The 21,347-nt window shown below is 37.9% G+C and overlaps 1 protein-coding gene across 2 annotated transcripts in view; it reads right to left on the bottom strand.

Moving 5' to 3' along the window:
• Positions 1-3,611: 3,611 nt before the first annotated feature.
• The window catches only part of RORB (RAR related orphan receptor B), a 134,657-nt gene continuing 116,921 nt past the window's right edge, over positions 3,612-21,347 (bottom strand). For both annotated transcript variants that reach the window (XM_048291683.1, XM_048291682.1), the window contains exons 6-10: positions 21,005-21,137; positions 18,883-18,990; positions 17,657-17,767; positions 13,482-13,594; positions 3,612-13,002 (exon numbers count right to left, since the gene is read on the bottom strand). In XM_048291683.1, coding sequence (XP_048147640.1) covers positions 12,847-13,002; positions 13,482-13,594; positions 17,657-17,767; positions 18,883-18,990; positions 21,005-21,137 — 621 coding nt within the window. In that variant the 3' untranslated portion in view covers positions 3,612-12,846. The remainder of the gene's footprint in view (positions 13,003-13,481; positions 13,595-17,656; positions 17,768-18,882; positions 18,991-21,004; positions 21,138-21,347) is intronic.

Raw genomic sequence — 21,347 nt, 5'->3', positions numbered from 1 at the left:
AGTGACCAATCTGTTTATTTTCATTCATGCAAAATTCCAGGCATTCATATTAAGTATGGATGTTGAGCACCTACACATTCTATGGACATCTGAACACCAGCACACAGCTACACTGGAGCTGCCCTACATTATTAAAAATGTCCATGTACTGGAGAAAGCTATGAGGAGCAGCAGGAGAAGGTCATGCAAGGTGCCCAAGAGTAATGCAAGCAGGATCAATGCACCTCTCTGGCCAACTGAATTGAGCCCTTACAGGTAGAATGCTCAGTTGAAAGACTTGCTAAGATTTCTTATGAATCATAGCACACTTTTAATGCGTATCTGTAGGGGGAGATAATGTTTTTATTAGACAGTTCACTATAATTGGAATAGAACCCTCCTGTGATCAGAGTCCCTTCAGCAGGACTAACTGAAGCTCTTACATCTTCTATAAACTTCACTTTTCTCATATCTGCAGGCCATTAAAACCACAATTAAACTCCTGCATGCATAGGAAGGTAAACAAACACTTTCCAGAAACAGAAGCATGGCCTTTAACACCAACATTACAGCTACACTTGCACCAGAACAAGTCAGAGTTTGCCCTCCCAAGGCAATCTGCAGTCCAGTTTTCAAAGGATTTTTTCAAGATTTCTCCTGAGTACGAGGGTGGGAAGTGAGATGAACAATAAAGGATAAAGAATAAAGAGAGGCAGAAAAATTATGTAGCCAGACTTTGACTTATCCTATACAAATTCTGGACTGTTTTTAGAATGTTGATCACATTTCATGAGACAGTTTCTGTTACAAAGATACTGCCTGAAGTGCATGGTAAGTTATGATTGAATACATCTATGATACATCATGATCCAGAAGGCTGCATTTGCATGGGTTTGTCAATAACTGAACACCTGTAAGTACAGAATTTTCTGGGACTGACAACTATCATTATTTCATGTTGTTTTGTGTAATACATTTCAACATTGTCTTTCTAGACAGCCTGTATTCATCCATCTACCTTCAAGAACCTGCAATGAGCAAAATCTACACAATAGTTCATACTTGTAAATCTGTTGTGGGCCTGCACACACTGAAATTTAAAATGACATTTAACCAGTGCAATAGTGTAGTAAGTATGTCCTTCATGTAACTGTGTCTCAAAATAGTGTGTTTAAATACAACACTCCATTTATTTCATATGGCTAGTAAACTCTTCAGCTTCATGATACCTGAAATATAAATGGTTATATATAAACTCCCCATTACACTTGTCTGAAATTTTTTCAGATTGATGTGAAACCTCCAAATGAACCTTAAATATCTGGGATTTGAAAATCTAATCGAGCTAAGCTGTACTTGCTGCACTGCATAACCCAAACTAGCTTACCTGTAATGTGACGCTGTCATATGAAAAGGGGAGGTTTACTCAAGCCCTTAGTATGTGATTATCTGTCAGTGCCCCAGGAAAGCCATGACCTTTGTGCCTGACCAGTCTGTCAGCATCCCGTTATGGGCACCCTTCACTGAGCAGCTCACTAGATCGGGGTGGTTCAGGGTCCCAGACCAACAGAGAGACCCCTCCTGGATCTCCACATCTTTGCCCATTGCTGGTGACTGCCACCACCCTTGAAGGATTCACACTCACAGTTTACAGAGTAACACTCATAATTAACAAAATTGTGACAGGTAAGGTTTGAGGATTGCTAGGGATGGTATCTGACTACAAAAATGTATTCAAAGCATTGCACTAATTCAAAGCAATATACTAACAAGCTCTAATTCCCAGTAAAAGCTAGCTGGAGTTAATGATCTGGTGCACCCAGAGCATGAGCTCTTACCCAACAGGCATCCCTATGGGAAAGACAGGTTTAGCTTGTCAGTTGATTCCAGCAGTTACACTGGAGTCTTCCCGAAGTTCTTCCCATTCTTACCTCACTTTTATACTGTTTAAGTTCAGGTGGAGCTTGAGTGACTAAGATACACATCTTACTCAGTGGGGGGTAGTTGTATCCTGAGGGCAGATATCTCAGGATAGCACCAGAGATAACCCTGGCAGGGGAACATGTGTCAGTGATTTCCTCCACAGCTGCTCATTCAAGAGCAGGACATCTTCCTTTATCTCTCCTGGTTTTAAGCTGCTGTGAGGGTTATCAGCAGGACTGAGTTCCCCTCTCTCTAAGGGTTTTGACAGAGCCTGGCCCTAGTGTCTCCACTCTGCTCCACCATCCATTGAGACCCTCCCAGACTGTGTGTCTGGCAAGTCGGGTATGCCGACTGCATTCCACCTGGGAGCAGCAACTGTATTTCCCAAGGTAATTTCTGTACTGTTAGCTTTATACTCTCAGTCATTTTCCCATAGATGTAAAGAACATTTAAACACAGCTGGCTTTAAGTGTAAGCATTGCACTAAACCTGTTGGGGTCAGTACACTAATAAACATGTGCCTAACAGTTTGCAAAATGAGGCCTTTTGATACTGTCTTTTTAAATTTACTTGTGATTTAAATTTAGCATCCTAAAAATGAAAAGTTAGTATCATTGAAAGGTACTGCTTAGAGCTTTGGCAGATAGACATACAGACTTAAAAAATATTTGACATACGTATGATTTTAAATACAGTATCTTCTTTTAAGTAAGGTAACTTTCTGTTACACTACTGTGCAGTTTGCTGTCAGACAATTGCTTCTATGTTGTTTTGCTTTTCTACTAGCTGAGGCTTTCCCCAAAACGAACAGAGAAATTAATAAGTATAGCAATTGCCATATTCAAAAGTCACAGCTCTAACTTAAGTTGCAAACAGAGACACTGTTATTATCAGTTGATGTCACAACATGCTATATACCTAATTCTATTGGTCAAGAAAAAACCTGAAAATAAGTACAGGCACCTGATTACAGAATCTCAGAATGGTTATGGCTGGAAGGAGATCTTGATCTAGTTAAAACTCCCCTGCTGTGGGTAGGGACACATGATGTTAAGGATTATTTTCTCTTCTGAAAATGCACATGCTGTACTGACAGATACAGGGAATTTAAAGGGACAGAAAAAAAAAAAAGCCCAAACCAAAACCCACAACAGAATTTATTTTCTTATAGGTTTTTTTTTTTTTAATTTTGCATTAAAGAAAGGAACTTCATCAACATTGATTGTCATTTACAGAAAACATTCAAAAATCATGTGTGCATTATTATGAAACGCTAACAGTGTTTAACTAATAATTTACAGGTCATAAAATAAGACAAAAATCTATTACATTCTAAAGTAATATAGAACCTCTTCATTTAACAAGGATGCTGGTCCTACAAGATTCATGATAAAAAAATCCTCAGTGGTCACTTTCTAAATGAATCAGGCTGTCTTTTTACTCACATACACATAAATTAGGTCAATTATATTAAACAAGGGAGAAAGATCAGAAGAGAATTACAGATGTAAAAATGCTGGATGAACTCCTGGCACAGTTGAAATCAGTGAAGGGTTTGCTGCTGGTTTCAATGGAGCCAGATTTTTACCCAGTATGTCATGATTCATTTGCAGTTCTGATTTTTGCATCTACAAGCCAGTTAAGATACATCACAGTTATTACACAGTTAAGCTTACAAAAAAAAAAATCACTGTTGACTCTATGAGGCATTTGATTTTAGAAAGGAATTTTTATTTCTCTTTTGAGAGTGATTAATTTTGAGTGTTACTCATTATTTTATTAGATTGTTTATTATCATACTTCTTGACAGGCAGTGCAACTCTTGTGTGTTACCAACAGTGGTAAACATGCTTACCAAATAAAAAACAACACACTCTTAAAATTCAAATTAAATTGATTTACAACAATATAACTACAGCCAAGCACCAAATATCTCAGGGCTTGGATCCTGGGTTTTAACATCTCATTTCACTCTAACAAAATGAACTGGAAATAGGATAAAAACATTAGATATTTGAAAGTGGGAAGTATATGAAAAATCATTTCTTCTCATAATCCTAAAAGCATTTTCAGGGATATTTCAAAAATATTAGAAAGCTTCATTTAAATCTAAATATCTATCTTAATTATGTTTTTTTTTTTTTTATAAATTGGTAATCACAAAATACTAGCCATTAAAGTCACATTTGGATGCCAGAAAAGCATCTAAATACTTAGCTCATTATTTATGCTCCTGCCTGTATTACATTACAGCTGTTGACAAACTGGACATAGTTTCTTTTTCCCATTATGATCTCTAAAATGTGCATTTGGTGAAGATCAGTTATGGCTTCAGATTACAGCTAATGAGTGACCTGACCTCAAATTTGAAGAAGAAATTAAAGGCATACAAAAATATTTTGCTCATTGGAAAGAGAGAAATGTTTCTATTAATATAAGTCATGTCAGAAGAATTCATAAAAGCCATATGCTTTAAGGAAGCATTAATTGCTTGAACAACTTTTCTTCAAATCATATTAGTCAAATGCAGTCTGCAGGAATTATTATAGTACTCACTGTACAGACTTGTTGGGATCATGTTCCACTGACAATCCCACATTTTTTTTTCCCAGTTACGAACAGAAGCATACACTAAATATCAACGGCTGGTCAAAAGGCTTTATCTATTACAATCAGTTTCCATAAAAACTGAAGAGTACATTACCCTTACAGGAAGCAAGTACATAATTTGCTCTTTGATGTTTTTCCTCTTTAAAAAAAAACCATTACAAAGTCTTATGTTTAAACAGAGACATAGAAAAAATCAGTGTATTCACTGTCCCAAGTTATTTACAGCAAAAATTACAGAGACAGCATACATAGTATTGGACCTTCCACAAGCATATATTAAAAGTAATTACATATGAAAAAATATTTTATTTGTCTTCTACATTTCTACAATACATACTCAGGTTTCTTTCTTCTTGTTTTGTTTGTTTAGTTTTTAAGTAACTTCTTTAGTGTTAATCAAATGAGGCAGAGAATGCAGCTGTAAAATAAGGGATTTTGTTGCTATTATGTTTCCTATATTATTTATATCATCCATTCATTACAACTGAAGTAATTAGTTTAACATGGGAATTATCTCATAGCTATTTGTGTAAATCTCAAAATACCCAATGTATTTGATTTAGCTGAGTGTTGATAACAGCTTAGAGTTCAGTTGTGCTTTATTTGTTGCCACAAGTACAATCACAGAGCCGCTCCCCATAGTGTACTAGAGGTCACACAAGAGGCAAAGACTATCATGGCTAGTTCACTGGCTATGCTACTCAGTGGCTTTTTAAAAATAAGTGCACGAATAAATCCCCATATACTGCAAGAGAATGTGTGGTCCACACTCTGTAGGGTTAAATGATTATTAGCTTTTTTTACTAACAACAAAACACCTTTTTTGCCTGATTCTGACATTGAAGTGACACATTAAAAAAACCACAAATGTAGTGCATCTGAATCTGAATCCCCAAAGTCAACAGCCTAATGTAGTTACTTTGACTTATTAAGCTGCGTGTCTAATCAAGACAAGTATAAGTGCTTTTTTTTTTTTTTTTTTTAAAATAAGCTGGTTTTATCTGAAACAGTCGTCAAAGTAAAGCCTGTTCTTTCCTTTTCTTGGTGGCTAACCATCTGCTCCTGCTTGTGTTTCAATGCAGTTGCATTCTTGTTGCCCAAATAAGGGGCCAGTGTGTTCCCAATATTGAAAACTAGGAGCCATTTTTTTAAATTCTCTCCAGACAGAGTCTGATAATAAACATACTTTACTGCTGTCAATGTATAGTCATAAACAAGGACCTCAGCATTTTCTTGTAGCACAAAAAATTTTCTCAACAGCAGTATCTTCATTCATGAATTAGCAGCTATATCCAACAAATCAAAAAAATATGCAAAATCACTGTGATATCTACATTAATTGGATCTTTTATGCTGTTGTACAGAAGACCACGTGCAAAGCAAACAATTTCTGCAAGTACAGTTACAAAGAAACACTTATAATTTACTTATTGCTGCTATATCAAATGATATTTTCTTTCACTTTCCCTATGTGCTGTGCTTGAATTGTGAGGATGATGAAATTATGCAAATGTAGTACATCATGTTACTGAACTCACTGTGAGCAGTATTATCCTCGCTGCCTGCAGTAACACCCAGGAATACCTCTCCTTTCCCAGAGCATTTTGTTCATTGCCTTATCCTCTCAACAGAAATGCAATGCAAGAGTCATTTGGAGGACACGGACGCAGCCGCCACCTCATTGGACATTCAGCCTGCCCTTTTAAGAGAGTTACTGATCTATGAGCTACCACAGTAGAAGTTTTAGGCCTCTTCTTTTCACAATGACTTTTGTCTGCAGACTGTATACACAAGTGGCTTTTATAGCTGCAAACAACTTCTGGGATGGTAAATTACTGAGGTGTTGGGCTCACTGTCACACAGTCATGCAGGGACAACACATGCAGGGACAATGCATGCAGGGACAACACAGCTAAGTGAGATCATGAAGGAAGAGGAGGAAGGAGCTTGCTTCCTACCATCTGCATGGAGCCTCTCTTGCAGGCCACAAGTACAGATAAAATTTGAGAAAGAATGAAGATGAATCATTTACCACTCCAAGCCTCATTCACTAGGAGCTAGGAGTAAAAGGAAAAGGAAGGAGAGGCAAGGTCCTCTGACCACAAAACGGAACTTTTTAATCACGCTAACAAGACCTTCAGTCACTTGGACATGGCTCCTAGCAACCTGTAAGATTAAAATAAAAATTGCAACAGAACGGTTGGCAAAGAATATGATTGTGAAAATCTTGATGCATAGGGAGGCTGGGTTCTCCACCCCCTGAAGCTGTCCATCAGTCTTCTAGGTGGAGGGAATTCAGAGAATGGAACTAAAAAATACATATATTCACTGTGACAATAGAAGCAATGATCACATTCAGAGCTGAGGAGAACCTCTTGGTTGAAGACATGGAATTAACTTAATGACTGGCAGTATAACCCACCGCAATTTGTCCTTCTGTGTGTGTTTTTGTAATGATAGAAAATACGTGGTGTAAAGCTAGGGATAAGCACACTTCAAAACTCTTGGAAATGGGAGTACTTTTCACTAGCACAGTATAAAATGGGGCAATGTTTTCTTGATGTGAGAAAGGGACTTATCATGCCATGGAGAAGTATTGCTACAGAGTCATGGGCTAGCTATAATTCTGTGCATCCCTGAGAGAAAACGGTAGCTGTTAGCCACTTGCTCATGTCTACTTGCTCTTCACAGTCACTTCTCCATGCCTTCGTAGCTTGGTGCTCTTGTCACTGTTGACATACTATCGCTTATTCCATGTCTTAACCTTTCCTCTTACATGCCTGCAGCAAGTCTGAATATAAGCTCACATTAATGGTACATAAACTGAGTACTTCCAAACTTTGTCAGTTGTCTAAATTCAGTAATTTGTACAAAGCTCGCTTGCATTTCATTCCCAAAAGGACCTTAACATCATGAACTGATGGGTCAATTGGACTCCACTGACTGTGAAAGAACAGGCAAAGTCAGATCAAGCTGAGGAAATGCTGACAGTGAATTCAGTTTATACCAATGTTACTTCTAATCATTGGCTTGAAAGCCTTGTCTGGGTCATGTTCACTTGGGCAGCTCAACCCATGCCCTTCAAAGCCTCTAACATTCTCTTCTGTATTATCACTGTTATATTTATAGAGTTATTTTTATTAATGAAACATCCCTGAGTGGCATAGAGTGCAACATTTGCATCAAGCAATGATTGTCATTTACGAAGCGTGAACTTAAAGAGTAAAGAAGAGGACGGGGCCTCCAACACACTGTTCCTAATGGATGTCAGAGATTTAGTTTCTAGAGAGGAGGCAGAAGGTGCTGGGACAGGCTGGTAGGTATAAATACACTACTATTTTATGGCCAGGGAAAAGCAAGCTGTTCTGTCTCAAGGTTCCATTTCATACATCCTTAGACATAATGAACTGGACAAAAAAAATCTTCCATGTTTCAGTTTGATCTTATGTGCTATATTCCTGGGATGTCCAAAAGACAATGACTGAAAACAGGAACCACCTTCCAGGCTGGACCGTAGCTATTTTGGAAAGAGCACAATCAATGCAGAGTCAGGAGGGAGGAGGAGTGGGGAAGCCTGAATATCTTTAAAACGACCTTTGAAGCACAGCTTCAGAGGGGTAAAAAAGTCAACAGGGAAAGGAGCCATCAGCTGCACACCTGTAACTAAGCTGCCTGACTCATTTGTGAGACTCCTGTGATCTTACAGAAGCTTGAACAGCCTGGAGGTGGGACACAGAGAGGCTAGCATACAGGAGCAGCTTTGCATCCTCTTTGTGTAGAAGCTGTTACATCAGAAGTCCTTGCAAACTGTCCCAAAGGGAACCACACCCGCGTGCAAGCTGCCGATGTGGAACTGAACAAAGAAAATCACACAATAAAGCTCATCTTCATGGGCAGCTCTGGTAGCTGCTCCACCTCAGCACCATAACCTGGCACAGGTATCGAAACAGCTTTGGTGCCCAAGGTGCAACAGGAGAACAAACTGACCCCTGTGAAACTGAGCTGAAAGGAACAACACAAAGCATGAAGACAAAGCACTTATGAGGATAACATCTGCCTTCTGCTCAACAAAGCTCAAGAGGGACCTCTTAACGCCAAGGGCCTCCAATCTTGTGATGTGTTGAGCACCTTCCATGTGGTGCTGAAATGCCTCAATTTTTAGTGACTCCGGTTAGAACTAAGTGTCTGACAACTTCCACAATCAATTCCTTAATGCTGCCTATTACAAGCCAATCAATAAACATATACTGCTTTTGGAAACAAGTCTGCTCAACTGAGGAGCCTTCTACTACTATGCTTCTTTTCTAGCAATTTCCTTTAGAAGGAAATATGAATCTTGGAATTAAGTCTTTATAAAAAGAGCAGGTAAGAGTGATATTTACAGCAAAATGAAGTCTTTGTGATAGTATAATGAACACTGTACATCTGCTTCCTCAATGCCAAGGGTAATTTAGCATAATATGGTTGAATTATCAGAGAGCAATGCTAGAAGTAGTAGATTCAATATGTGCTTTAAATATATGCTTTAAATATCCTTTTGTTATAGGTCCCAGGTTAATCAATCATTAAAAAAAAAGTGTCTCATTTGAAAAGCTTGTCACTAAAAAAGTCAACAAACATATTATTATTCAGTTATTACAGAAAGATGATGTGACAAATTCTAGTTTTAGAGACTAATTGAAAAGCTTCAGGTTCTACTGTGAACTACTGAAAGCCAAAACAAATTAAAATGAAGAACTAATACTGTGAATTACAAAATTATTTACTAAAATTCATGCTATTTTTTCCTTTAAAGTCTATGGATAACTTGAACATGTGAAATCCAATATCAAGAATTTGAAATTTTGAGTGTAAATGACTATGTGGGTGAAACCAATCACAAAAATTCAGCCTGTAGCATGTGATCATTATGTGTTGTTCTACACACAGTCAATGAAGGGCAAAAGAGGTATTATACCTGTGTGGCCAATTCCAAATGACAGAAAATTAAATAAAATATAATTGCAGTTACCACAGCACAGCTCCATAAATAAATAATGTTTGAAAATGAATTTTCATTTTCCAAATAAACAACAATGCTATTTGCTCAAATTTTGTATGAATTGTAACAAAAATTTGTTTGGCAATATTTGAAATTCTTGGTAGAGGTTATTGCCTATCAATGGCAATGAAGATCTTGTATGCCAGAGTATTAGAAGTTTTAAGACAAAAGGCAAGAATCAATTTTTATTTCTAAACTGGTTATTGCTACCTTTGTGGTCTCTGACAAGTCACTTAACCTTTTTTCTTTCATTTCCACATCTTTAAAATGTGATGGTAATCACTACTGATTGGAAAGGTCATGATATTGTAGTGATATAAGAACAGTGCTTTAAGGATTAAAAGCCCTGCAGATAATGATTAGTGTGTTTTTCACTGGTGATTTCCATTTAGCTATCTTGCCTGAGAAGTACTTCAAAAATCCCAAGGAGCGATTAGCTTATTTGAGAAGAAGCAACATTTTCAAGATGTAACACATAATTGTAAAGGACTATTTATAAACATGATGAACCTCTTTATTATGCAGCACTATGAACAGTAGTATTTATCACTTCATCTGTATTTCTATGGGTTGGCTGAATATATGCTTTTGATATACTGAAAATGGATTTACAAAATATTTCAAACAATATGTGTGTATTCTCGTGTTGGGAAAGACAACGAAAACATGAATCCCCTGCAATTAAAACTGAGCACTTCAAGAGTTCAGTTTGACTCATTTTTTCCCCGATAAATCTGCACAAACAGTATGTAGACATTAAGTTTTTTTGATATAGAAATATTGAAATTTGAGATATTTTTCTTGGATTTGCCATGCAAGAAGGGCTGCAAATAGGTAAATCACCTTATAAAGAAATGTCAGTCTTAGAGTGGTATAAAGAAGCATCAAGAGCAATGCTTTATTATGCTAATTGAAGACATTTTAATGTAATCACTTGAGAAATGTGCTCTGAATTTGGAGCAAAAAAAGGTACTTCAGTAATCGCTGTTCTATAGGATTAAGCAATTTTGAAGAGTATGTTACATTTGCAACAAAATTCTCGGCACAACTAAATTTGATGGGCAGATTTTTTTCTTTTTTCTAAGTTGTAATGTACCTACACAGAAACATTTATTAGCTGAGAGTTTGTAACTACTCTTGTACCTGGTTCTGGCATTGCTAAAACAGAACAAATAAATAGTGATATTCTCTAGACTCAATTCTACCACAAAATATGTATGCAAACTTGCAAACTGACTGATGGAAGTCAAGGGAGAGCTCCAAAAAGTACTTGAAATAGCCCATGAATTATTTGCTCATGCAGAAGAGAGAAGCTTGAGACCAGAGCTGCACAAGGCATTAAGTTATCCACAAGAGACCCAGTTTCTTCACCCACCGTAGGGCCCACCTGTGTCCTTATGGGCTCCCTGTGGCACTGCCTCTCCATGAGCCCGGCAAACAGGCAGGTCCTTTGGCCTCCCTGCCAGCATGCCTCCCCTTGCCTTGCCTCAGACTGCACTGGCTTCTGCATGGTTTGAAATAAAGAAACGGATCTGCTTGTGATCCTGCCTTCACTTCCCTTCTTCTCTACTGCCTGCTTCTTCTTATTTCCACTCTATGCCCTCTGCTGGCATCCCAGGAGGAGACTTCTCTGGAAAAGTTCACAATGGGTAAAAGTGGTGGTAAAGAGAGATGTAGTGGAAACAGAATCCCTCTTTCATAGCTAAAACGTCTGTGTTTTGTAATACTAGCAGAATGCAGATACATTATTAATGACTGCTGATCAAACCTAATCTATAAGATTAAGTCCATGGCAGCCTTCCACTCCCCTCTGTGTTTGCCTTTGGTTTTGCAAACAAATGCACATAGAGTCAATTCAGAGACAGACAAAAAGAAAAGAAAGCTCCAATCCTTTGCTCCACTCCTGAAATGCATCTAAAATAAATCCTATATATGCATATATATATACAGTTATATACATACAGATAAACATACATATATGCATGTGTTTAAAACATACACAGATGTATGTACGTAATGGAAACCAGCAGTCCCATCTAGATGATGACTGTCAGAAACAGTGACAATTATACTGTCCTTCGTAACCATGGACTTCACTCACTTTTGACTTTCCTCCTCCTTCACTCCTTTCCTTCCTCTTCAGAGATACATTTTAGGCTTGCTATGGTTTTCACTGAGTTTACTGCCTATCTTTCTAATGAGTTCAGCAAAAAACAAACCAAGACTTGAAGCTACTTTTCAAGGCAGTGTCTATGTAAAACAAAATCATGTGTGGAATCAGAAAAATGTACATATGGGATTGTCTACATTTTTACTCCATGTTTCAGATATTTTACTGAGATCAGGTCCTACTATATTCACTTTTATATATGTTCTATCCCTGTAACAGTGAGAAAAAAAAACCCCAAACCCAATTCTATTCCTCTTTTCACTAAAACCATCCAGACAAGGCTTTTGCACCACTGATACATTCCTGATTTTTGATTTACACACAGCACACATGCACTACATTACACGCATCTCAGAAGTGATCCTGTCATTACACATTGACAGCTGACAATTTAACTCTGTCAAAGCAAATCTTGACTGCTTTGCAAATCAAGCAAATCTTAAAGTAATTCTACTACATTACTTGGAGAGTAAGAAATATATGACAGCTGGGTTGAGCATCCGTTAAATGTAGGCATGTGATTTTAAGTTACAGCATGTATGCATATAATACATACATACATATATACATACATACATACATGTATGTATATGTATGTATATATATATATGAGTGTGTGTCTTCCATATATGCACCATAATTTCCGAGACAGCTACAAATTTCCACATGCATTAAACTATCTAAAAACATAGAACTAGGCAGTCTAATAAGTGGAATTTTCTTAAATTATATTTTAACAATAAACAGCAAGAGTAATACTGCAAAGTACTGCTCTATTATCATGTATATCTACAATAAAATTCTAGGAACAGTTGTCTCCCAAAACATACCCCAATAAAAGTAAATTAAAAAAAAAGGTAAAACCCAGTGTCCTATATTTGTATGTTCATTGTCAGTTCAAAAATGAGAAAAAAAAAAAGTAAACAAAAGAGAAAAAAGACATCCCCACTCAGAGTTGCATATTTACATTCTTCAAACTGTAGCGGTGAAAAATAATTCTATTAAGTGCAGGACATTCCTAGTGTTGCAGTAGTGACATTTTTAATAATTTCTTCATGAAAACATTTCTTTTTGTCTTACTAGTGATGCATTCCATGACTACGTGAAAATTCTATTATCCCCTTCACTTGCAGCCAGTGGTTGAGTCTGGATTGAAAAGCTCCTTGTATAATGGAGGAAACAGTGTGTTCACTATGTCTGGATGAGACTGCTTAAATACCTGCAGTTTCTCTCCGTGCAAGTTGCAAAGTGCAGTAATTGTTGGTATCTTGGCTATTAACTGTAAGACATTGAAACAAAAAAAAAAAGGAAATAGGTGGAAGCAAATTTTTGTATAAATTACACTTTCCAACTATGTTAGTATCTTGCTGAGTAACTGAAAATTATACTCTAAGCTTCATCAAAACCCATCCAAAGGACCAGACATTGTTCTTACCATAAGAGCCTAAAAAGACAGCTGCCCCCAAAGTTTTAGCCAAGGGCCAAAAATGCATTTAACAAAGAACAGCCTTAATGAGTACTTTTTTAAGGCAGTTTCATTCTTTACAGGGTATAAATTAAAATTATTGGGTATACTGAACGAAAAATGGAGTAAAAGGAAACAGGGACAAGAGTCAAACAAGCCTATCTTCTACACACGGCAAGCACGTAGTGTGTTACTTTTAGCTTACATTAATGTGGCAATACATAGGGAAACTCCTGCAGGAAGAGAACAGTCATGCTTGAGGGAGTGCTTGGCATTTAGTTTTAAGAACTTACTTTTGTCAACGTCTCCTCGTCGAGGTGGTTCTTCTGGATAACATGTTGAAGTGCAAAGTAAATCTTCTCCTGAAGCTTCTGGACCTTCCTTGGCTCTATTAACCAGGCTCGATCTGAGAAAAAGGAAAACAAAAGGTAGAGAATGCACAGATGTGGGGCGTGCTCATGGTGCACACAGGGTACTGTGCTGGCAAGTATTCACAGGAATCATACTTCTCATGAGGAAAGACTGCATGGTAATTAAAGACATGGTTCAGAGGCAAAGTGTCTTAACCCATTAAAGGATCACCTGAGCACTTCATTAACACATACAAAACATACAGGAACACAGTGTTGGCCCTGCATCTCTTTGTTTAAAACAGGATGTTAGGCATAAAGATGGAAATAGAAGTGAAACATGGCTCAACCATTTTATTATTCTCTGTTGGTACAATCAGTGTTCTTCTAATTTCAAACTGGCTACGTGATAAACATGTCATGTTATCTCAGTGTGTTAATACATAAATAAACTTACTGAGCAAAATAGTTCTTTGAAAATAAGAATATAATTAAACATCAAAATATAATATATCTCATTATTTATTAGGCTAACATTTTGAGACAAAATGTATTCTAAATAAAAAGAAATGGCTTTCTTCAAAAGAGTTTCTTTAATAATTCAAAATAATTGCAAAGTGCAAATTTATCATTATTTAAAAATGTTCTCTTTTTAAACAACACAAAATGTAAGATTATCTGGAAGAATAACAGCAACAGACACAGCTGTTTTAAAGCCTATATGGCTTCTACTGGACTCAAACCCCAGGTGCAGGAGGTTGTCCTTAAGATCTATATTCTCACAAGTCATAGCTCTGGAGACACACACACAGAGAGGTAGCAGAGCCCAAGACAATCCAAACCCACGTGTGCTTGCAGCACCATTGAACCTTCTGTTTTCCCAAGCTGCAAACTGTTTTTTCCCTCCTTCAATTTTCTCCTTCAATTTCCTCCTCAGACCAATTCTTGGGTATAGATTTGAGCTTTCATACGGGAAATAAGGAAATTTATTTTATCACAGGCATGAATTTTCATGTACAAATTGAGAAGTTCGGGAAAATACCCTTTCACTTTTCTTTCACCCATCACTAAAATAAGCATAGAAATTATTTAAGTTAACCGCTTCAGTGAGCACATGCTACACAGGCTGGAACTGAACAACATTTCATCACAGGAGTAGCAGAATTCTGGCATTTGTCTCACTGTCTCTGGGGAGGGGTGTATGAAAAAAGAGTCAAGTACTGTGGAAAGAGACACAAACAAACCTCAACTACTTAACAGATGATCAGGAAAAGAAAATATATTTTGCAAATATTAGAGAATCGTGTTCCCAGAAGGTAAGCCAAAGGATCCTGTGCCATCAGTGGCTGTAGAAACTGAATTAGCTGAGAACACATGCACTTTCTACACAACAAGCACACAGTAATGTTTAGACTTCACAGGTTAGGTGCCAAACTTTATGTTATTGTAAAACCTGGTCTTTCAATAGTGTTAAATTAATGCCTATTGGGGTAGACTTGGGCTAGAAGGATTTCATCATAGAGACCAGTCCCTAAAGGTTTACCTTTCTGTCACAAGAATAAGCTTAAAAATAGACTGAGGCAGTTGAAGGACAGGTTTATCACTCACCTGTCATGAAGCATGCTGTATATTACACAAGAGTTCTTAAATTCATGACAAGAGCTAGGTAAAACTTTTGTAATGGATGCTGAGTTTGTCTCCCAAAGTGTGGTTTCTACCACCTGAACACTGTAAATTTGGCTAGGATTTCACAGGTAAGTCTAGCTATATACACAGAAGTGCAGGGAAAAGTCAATAGATCAGTTACTACCTATAAAGGATATAAGAAGCAGTGATTCAATACTGTACTTTTCCTCTTGGGTTTTGAACTTGTATATCTTCAAAGAGTACAGTCCACTAGGCTAGAGAATAGTGTAGGAAAGAAGATGAGAGACAGCCCAGAAACAGACAAGATCTGCTTCTGCAAAAAGGAAGATGGAAAGAAGAACCATGGTAAGTCAGACTTTCAGGAGACAGACTGGCACATGTGGGAAGCCATGTTCCTGTCTTGCCACATGGCTCTTTTGCATGTTTGCAGGCGGAGATGGCTCTGCAACCTTTACAGGATTTGTACAACGTTTCAGCTTTTGAAAGCAGAAATCAAGTTAGAGAATCACCTTCAAGCAGTGGGGTTATGTCCACCATTAAATGGAAAATCTGGATTTGTCCTCTGAATTAGATGGAAAATAGAGGTGACACCGGCCGTTGCAACCTTTGCAAAACTACTGATGGATGTTACTCATGGATATTCTTAGGTGCCTCTACTCCCAGTGGACCACTCTGGTTTGTGTAAGCTGCCTAAACAGAGCAAGGCTGCATGAATCACCTTTCAGGTGGTGACTTCTGCAGAAAAGAAACCGGAATACGAGTACTTCCTACTGGAATCCCTGTAAGCTTGTATTAATCGATGAAAGGACTGGTGCAGGCACTTCTGTGAAGCAGTGCTTTATTTGTAAATTTTTACATTCGTTGCCATGATGAAACTCTTTATTGTGAAGGAACCAGAACATCAAGTGTGGAAGAAAATATTTCTTTCTCTATTGTTTACTGTTATTGTTTTTGTAAGAAAATAAATGGCACATTTCAATATCAGTTCATTCTGAACTATTTTCTCTGTCTCAACGTAGCAGCTCAGCTGAAATAGGAGTTATTTACACAATCCAAATGTAGAGGTTTTTTATGGAAGAAAGATTGCTTTCACTCATGCACATGCTGCTGCAGCCCATCATTTCTTTCTTGTTGTGTCTTATGACTAGTTACACATGCTCACAGACTACAGAAATAAGCAGCTTGTGTGCACCAAAACCTTTTGTTCCTTTTAAAAATTTTTTTTTAATGGAACAGGAGACACTGCATGTATCCTCTTGCTTGCAAACTAAAGGGACATATGCAGAACTGCAGAAATTAATCAGTGTTTTGATTCCATCTAATTTTTTCCAGGAGTTAGCACCCTCTGCCACCCTCCCATCTTTGGTCTTTTCAGATTGAGGGAGGAATGATGCGCAGAGACCCATTGAGACATTCCAAATCCCCTGTCCCAGAGAAAGTCAGGACATCTGGGGGGTAGTGCAGAGGCAGCTCTCACCCCTGTACACAGTTGAGACACCTCTGAGGTGGAAACTGATGATGTTTGGAGGGTTGTAGTTGCAGTATTTGGCCTAACACCATGAAGAGTCACTGGCTCAACTATTTCACCTCTGAGCAGATGATGGCAAGAACTGCTCAAAGTCAAAATAAAAGTAGTAGAGTCCTTTCCATAGGTGTTATTAATGATGAGAATGAATATTGACACCATCTGTGACAGTCTAATTCTGACTAACATAATCTCTACCACAGATGTGCAAAAGTGTAAAGTGACCTAGAAGTCTTCAGCAGAAAAAGATGGAAAAATAATTCCTAGTGGATTTTTTTGTACGGCTTTTCAAGAGGTTACCCTTAGATGAAACTGTGTGTCTATATTCTCTGAGGCATATTTAAAAATCCCACACTAAACTGTGAGTTTGTATACTAGCTCCACCTTCTCAGTCAACCTAATCATGGAAGTCTCCTCTGGGGTCAGCCAGGCATCACTCACTTAAATGCATGCTTGCCTGTGCAGAGTTATGATATATGAATACATGAAAAAGAGCATGTTGCACTTCCAATCACTACCTCTCACCTGGAACTAAGTTCAGACAGGACTGCATACTAGTTTTTACTGCTTATGTTCTCATTCCCAAGAAAAAGCGCATCATAGTTATGGACTATATAACCTACTCAGGGTGGTGAATTTTGTGCTCCCTGAAAAACCTAGGAGGAACATGCACCTGTTGAGTAACATGCTTCTCTTCATGTGGTCTGGAGAAAGGCCAGCCTGCACTCCTTGTCCACACAAACCCGATCCATGTCTGTTACACTTTGAATCTACTTCCAGTATATGTAATTCCTGATGGTATACTTGGGTAATTCAGGGATTCTTCCACTGCTTAATACATGCTTAACGTTATTTGATACAGCTTAAACAGCTATTTAAGTATGTAGAACTAGAGGTGGATAAAGAGGAAGAAAAAATCAGTGTGGTGTTTGGAATGAAAAATTACCTGGTGAAATCAGAACAGCAGATGAAAACAAGGCAATCTCCTCCTCAGTCAGCTGTAAGGAACATAAATTCTTTGCAAAGTCAAATGCTTCATTTACCAGATCATCAGAACCTGCAGACCGAAGGGGACAAAACCAATGCTAGAAATCAGCTCTTAAACCTGCAGGGATTGTTTTGGTGTCAGAAAAAGTTGTGACTGAATTTCTGTACTGCCAAAGCAAGCGCTTTTCATAAACTATTAAAATTCCACCTAACCTGAAAATGGCACTAAAATGTACATTGAAGTCAAAAATCATCAAGAGTTAGGGTCAAATACAAAAAGTGCACCGACATCTTAGACGAGCGTACTCTTTTCTCAATGAGGAAAGAATTGCTATCTCTAAACAGATATTAAATCTAAGGAGGAGGAAGAACCAGCCCTAAAAACCCTTTATATGTAATTTTACCAATTAACAGAATAAATATTTAATAAAATTTGAAAAAACATCATAAAGATAAATATAAATCAACCAATATGCATTCATAAATGGTTTAAACTTGTCAAGAAGTATTATATTTATGATGCACACTAACAAAAATATGTATCTATATGATAAATATATACATTTGAAGGAAATATCTCTCTTTGACTTTGGTCCTGAATCAATTTCTGATAATATCAGTCTGATGGATGTGCAAAACACAAACATTTCACTACTAACACTTCAGATTGCACTCAACAACATGTTGAGAAACAAAGTAATTTTTTCAATAAATGATTCTAAATGCACTTACTTAAAAGTTTTAGGCAAAACCGTATTTTAAGCAAGTCCTTATCTATATTTCATACCAGTTCATTATTTTAGTCTCCTCATTGCTGGGGCTAAAATTGCCTTCTTCAGGACAACATTAGTGGGAGGGATTTGATACATCAAGTATAACTGAACAGTAAAGATAAACAGCTTGGCTCCTGCCATAAACTCATGGTTTATCAAAACCATGGCAAGATGGCAAGAAATCTATTTGAAAAAACCTCTTGCTGGTTTTTTTATTACAGAAAAACACCGATCACTGCTAGCAGCTAATGGAGTCACCATTTTTTTATTTTTCTGTTCCAGCCTAGACATTTGGAGACTTGGGGATTCTGCATTTACTGGAGATTTCCATTGTGAGTCACAATTCACTCAATGACAAATCTATTGCTATGTGGCTCGATGCAATTCATTGAAAAAAAGAAGTGCAACATACCCAAAGCTTTAAACATTTGCATCCCTCCATACTTTCCTTCAAACAGAACAGTATTGTTAAGTGGGTTGAAGGCACGGCACATTCTCACCAAAACCACTTCCAAGCAGCCTATGAGACAAAAAAAAGAGCAAAGGTACCAGATATTACTGCCTAACATCAGAGTACAGGAAATCTCAAGAAGATATTTAGGAAGCCATCAGTCATTAAAAACATCAGAAGGGACAGACACTCTTTGAAGACATCTAGATTACACATCTATGAATGAGAGAAAAAAAGTCTTTCTCTCTGCTTTGAGTATAGAAAGGATCATTTCTGGTCCAGTCTAACCACCTTTTCTTTAGATTGACTTTTTCACCCTTTGCAGAAAATTGGCACCCTGGACTGACTCTGAATTTAGATCCTTGGCCAATAATTCTAGTTTGAAATACTTTATCCTGAAAAATACTCATTTATTGAAACTCCTTTTTAATAATTAAACTTTTTTTTTTAAATAACAACAAACAGCTTTGTTTAAGACATATGAAAATCCCAGTTTATTTCAGCTGGAGAGGGAGACATCACAAAGCATTTTTAGAGAGAAAATAAAAATTAAAGTGCTGTCAACAGAACCCCTAAAATAGGTTTTACTTCTTGTTTTTCTCTTTTTTATTGGTTGTTGAATAGAGAAAGGAATGCTTCTTTTTTACTCCTTATCTTTGCATATTATTTCCTAACCGCAAAAATAAGCAGTTGGAAAAACGGAAGGAAAAATTTTAAGATCCCTTAACTAAATCCAGATCTCCTGTAAGATAAACTCTGAATCTGAGGATTCTTCTGCAGACATGCTTTTGAGAGAAAAGTCCTAATTTTCTAACTCCTGGTCAGCATTGACAGCAAGAGAAAATAAACCTGACATATTTTTACATGCTACAGCTTAACAGTGTTTTCCAACAGCAGAGTGAAATAAATATTTTCCTGATGGTGCAGTTGTGTTGTTAGCTTTGCCAGTCACACAAAGTTTCCTAGGGATGCACTGGCATCTACCAGTTTTTGTGCTATAACCCCCTTTTCCCAGGAAACTGTCGGTGTGTTCCCCTGCCTCTCTGTATCACTTCCCTTTGCACCTGTGCCCATCATCAGAGCCCAGTCGCAGACTGAGACACAGTCATGGTGCTTGTAACACCAAGGTTGTGGCTTTGGTTCCCCTATGGGCCATTCACTGAAAAGCTGGACTCGATGATCCTTGTGGATCCCTTCCAACTCAGAATATTCTGTGATTTCTGTGTATGGAGTGCTGGATCACACAGGCTTTCAGCCTTAGTGAAGAGATCTCTCTTCAAATAGAAGCAGTTCTTAAGTTTTAACAAGCTGCCTCCCACAGCATCCTACCTTTTACACATGGAGGGAGCAAGAAACTGATATGACAGGGTAAATGTAGCTAATTACCAGTTGTGGTTCTTGTGGTACACTCAGTCATACTATTTTGTCCTCCTGGCCTTGGCAGTGTTACTGCATAGTCATGATAAATCTTGTAATGATTCTTTTGGAGGACAGAAATTACTGAGTCTCTTGATAAGAAGCGAAAGCCTTTTTCCCCTGCCTTTATGCACACACATGCAAACCTGGCATGCACGGACAGCATGGCTGGAGCACATTGCTGTAATCCACTCTCATTTATTCTGAAACCAACTGGCCACCAGCAGGAACTTTCCCTCCTGTGCATTCGCTGTAGAGTATTTCTGCAGTCTCATTAAAAAGATTAAAGATGACCACACAGACAGGCCCCACTGAGCCTGCGTTTGTTTCATTAACGACAAGTGAGGATTTTACAGGGTGGCAGATGACTGATTTTACCAGCTCAATTTGCAGGCTCCTTCCACCACATGTCAGGTTGGAGACTGCAGTTTCTGCAATGGCTATGTGTGTGTGTGTACTTAATAACCACAACTGACTGTAGAAGGAAGGGGATCAGAAGGCAGTAACATGATTAATGTGGAAAAATACAGAAAGGTTAATGTACCTAACGAAACAGACTGAAATTAGGGCTCCTTCAAAATTAAAATGATTTGCAGGAAAAGACAGGAGAGCACATTTCTAGGGTGCTGGGTGCTAAACCAGTCTCAAGCCTCTGGTATTTACCCACCTGACTTAAGAAGAAGAATTTGGTCATTCTGGCAGAGCTCCATGAAGCCTGTTATGCGCTTTGCAAACTCCACCACATACTGGATAGCATGGGTGATCTGAATGGCACACTGCTGCCACAGAGCTTCTCTCGTCTTCCGGGAAAACACACATGGAAAAGCAAAGCGGTCAGCAAGCAGGTACATGAGTGTTTTAAGTTCTTCAAGTGGCCTTGCATAGAGGAGGACTCCCCACACTCCATCCCCACACCCAGGCAGAGCTAGCAGCATCTCTTCTTCTCTAGGTACCCAACATTCTCATTAGAAGGCTGTTTTCACAAGCCATTGCCCCAGTCATTTGAGCCC

This window comes from Corvus hawaiiensis, chromosome Z, assembly GCF_020740725.1.
Source record: "Corvus hawaiiensis isolate bCorHaw1 chromosome Z, bCorHaw1.pri.cur, whole genome shotgun sequence".
Taxonomy (NCBI): Eukaryota; Metazoa; Chordata; class Aves; order Passeriformes; family Corvidae; genus Corvus; species Corvus hawaiiensis.
This window is presented reverse-complemented; position numbering and strand designations above follow the sequence as displayed.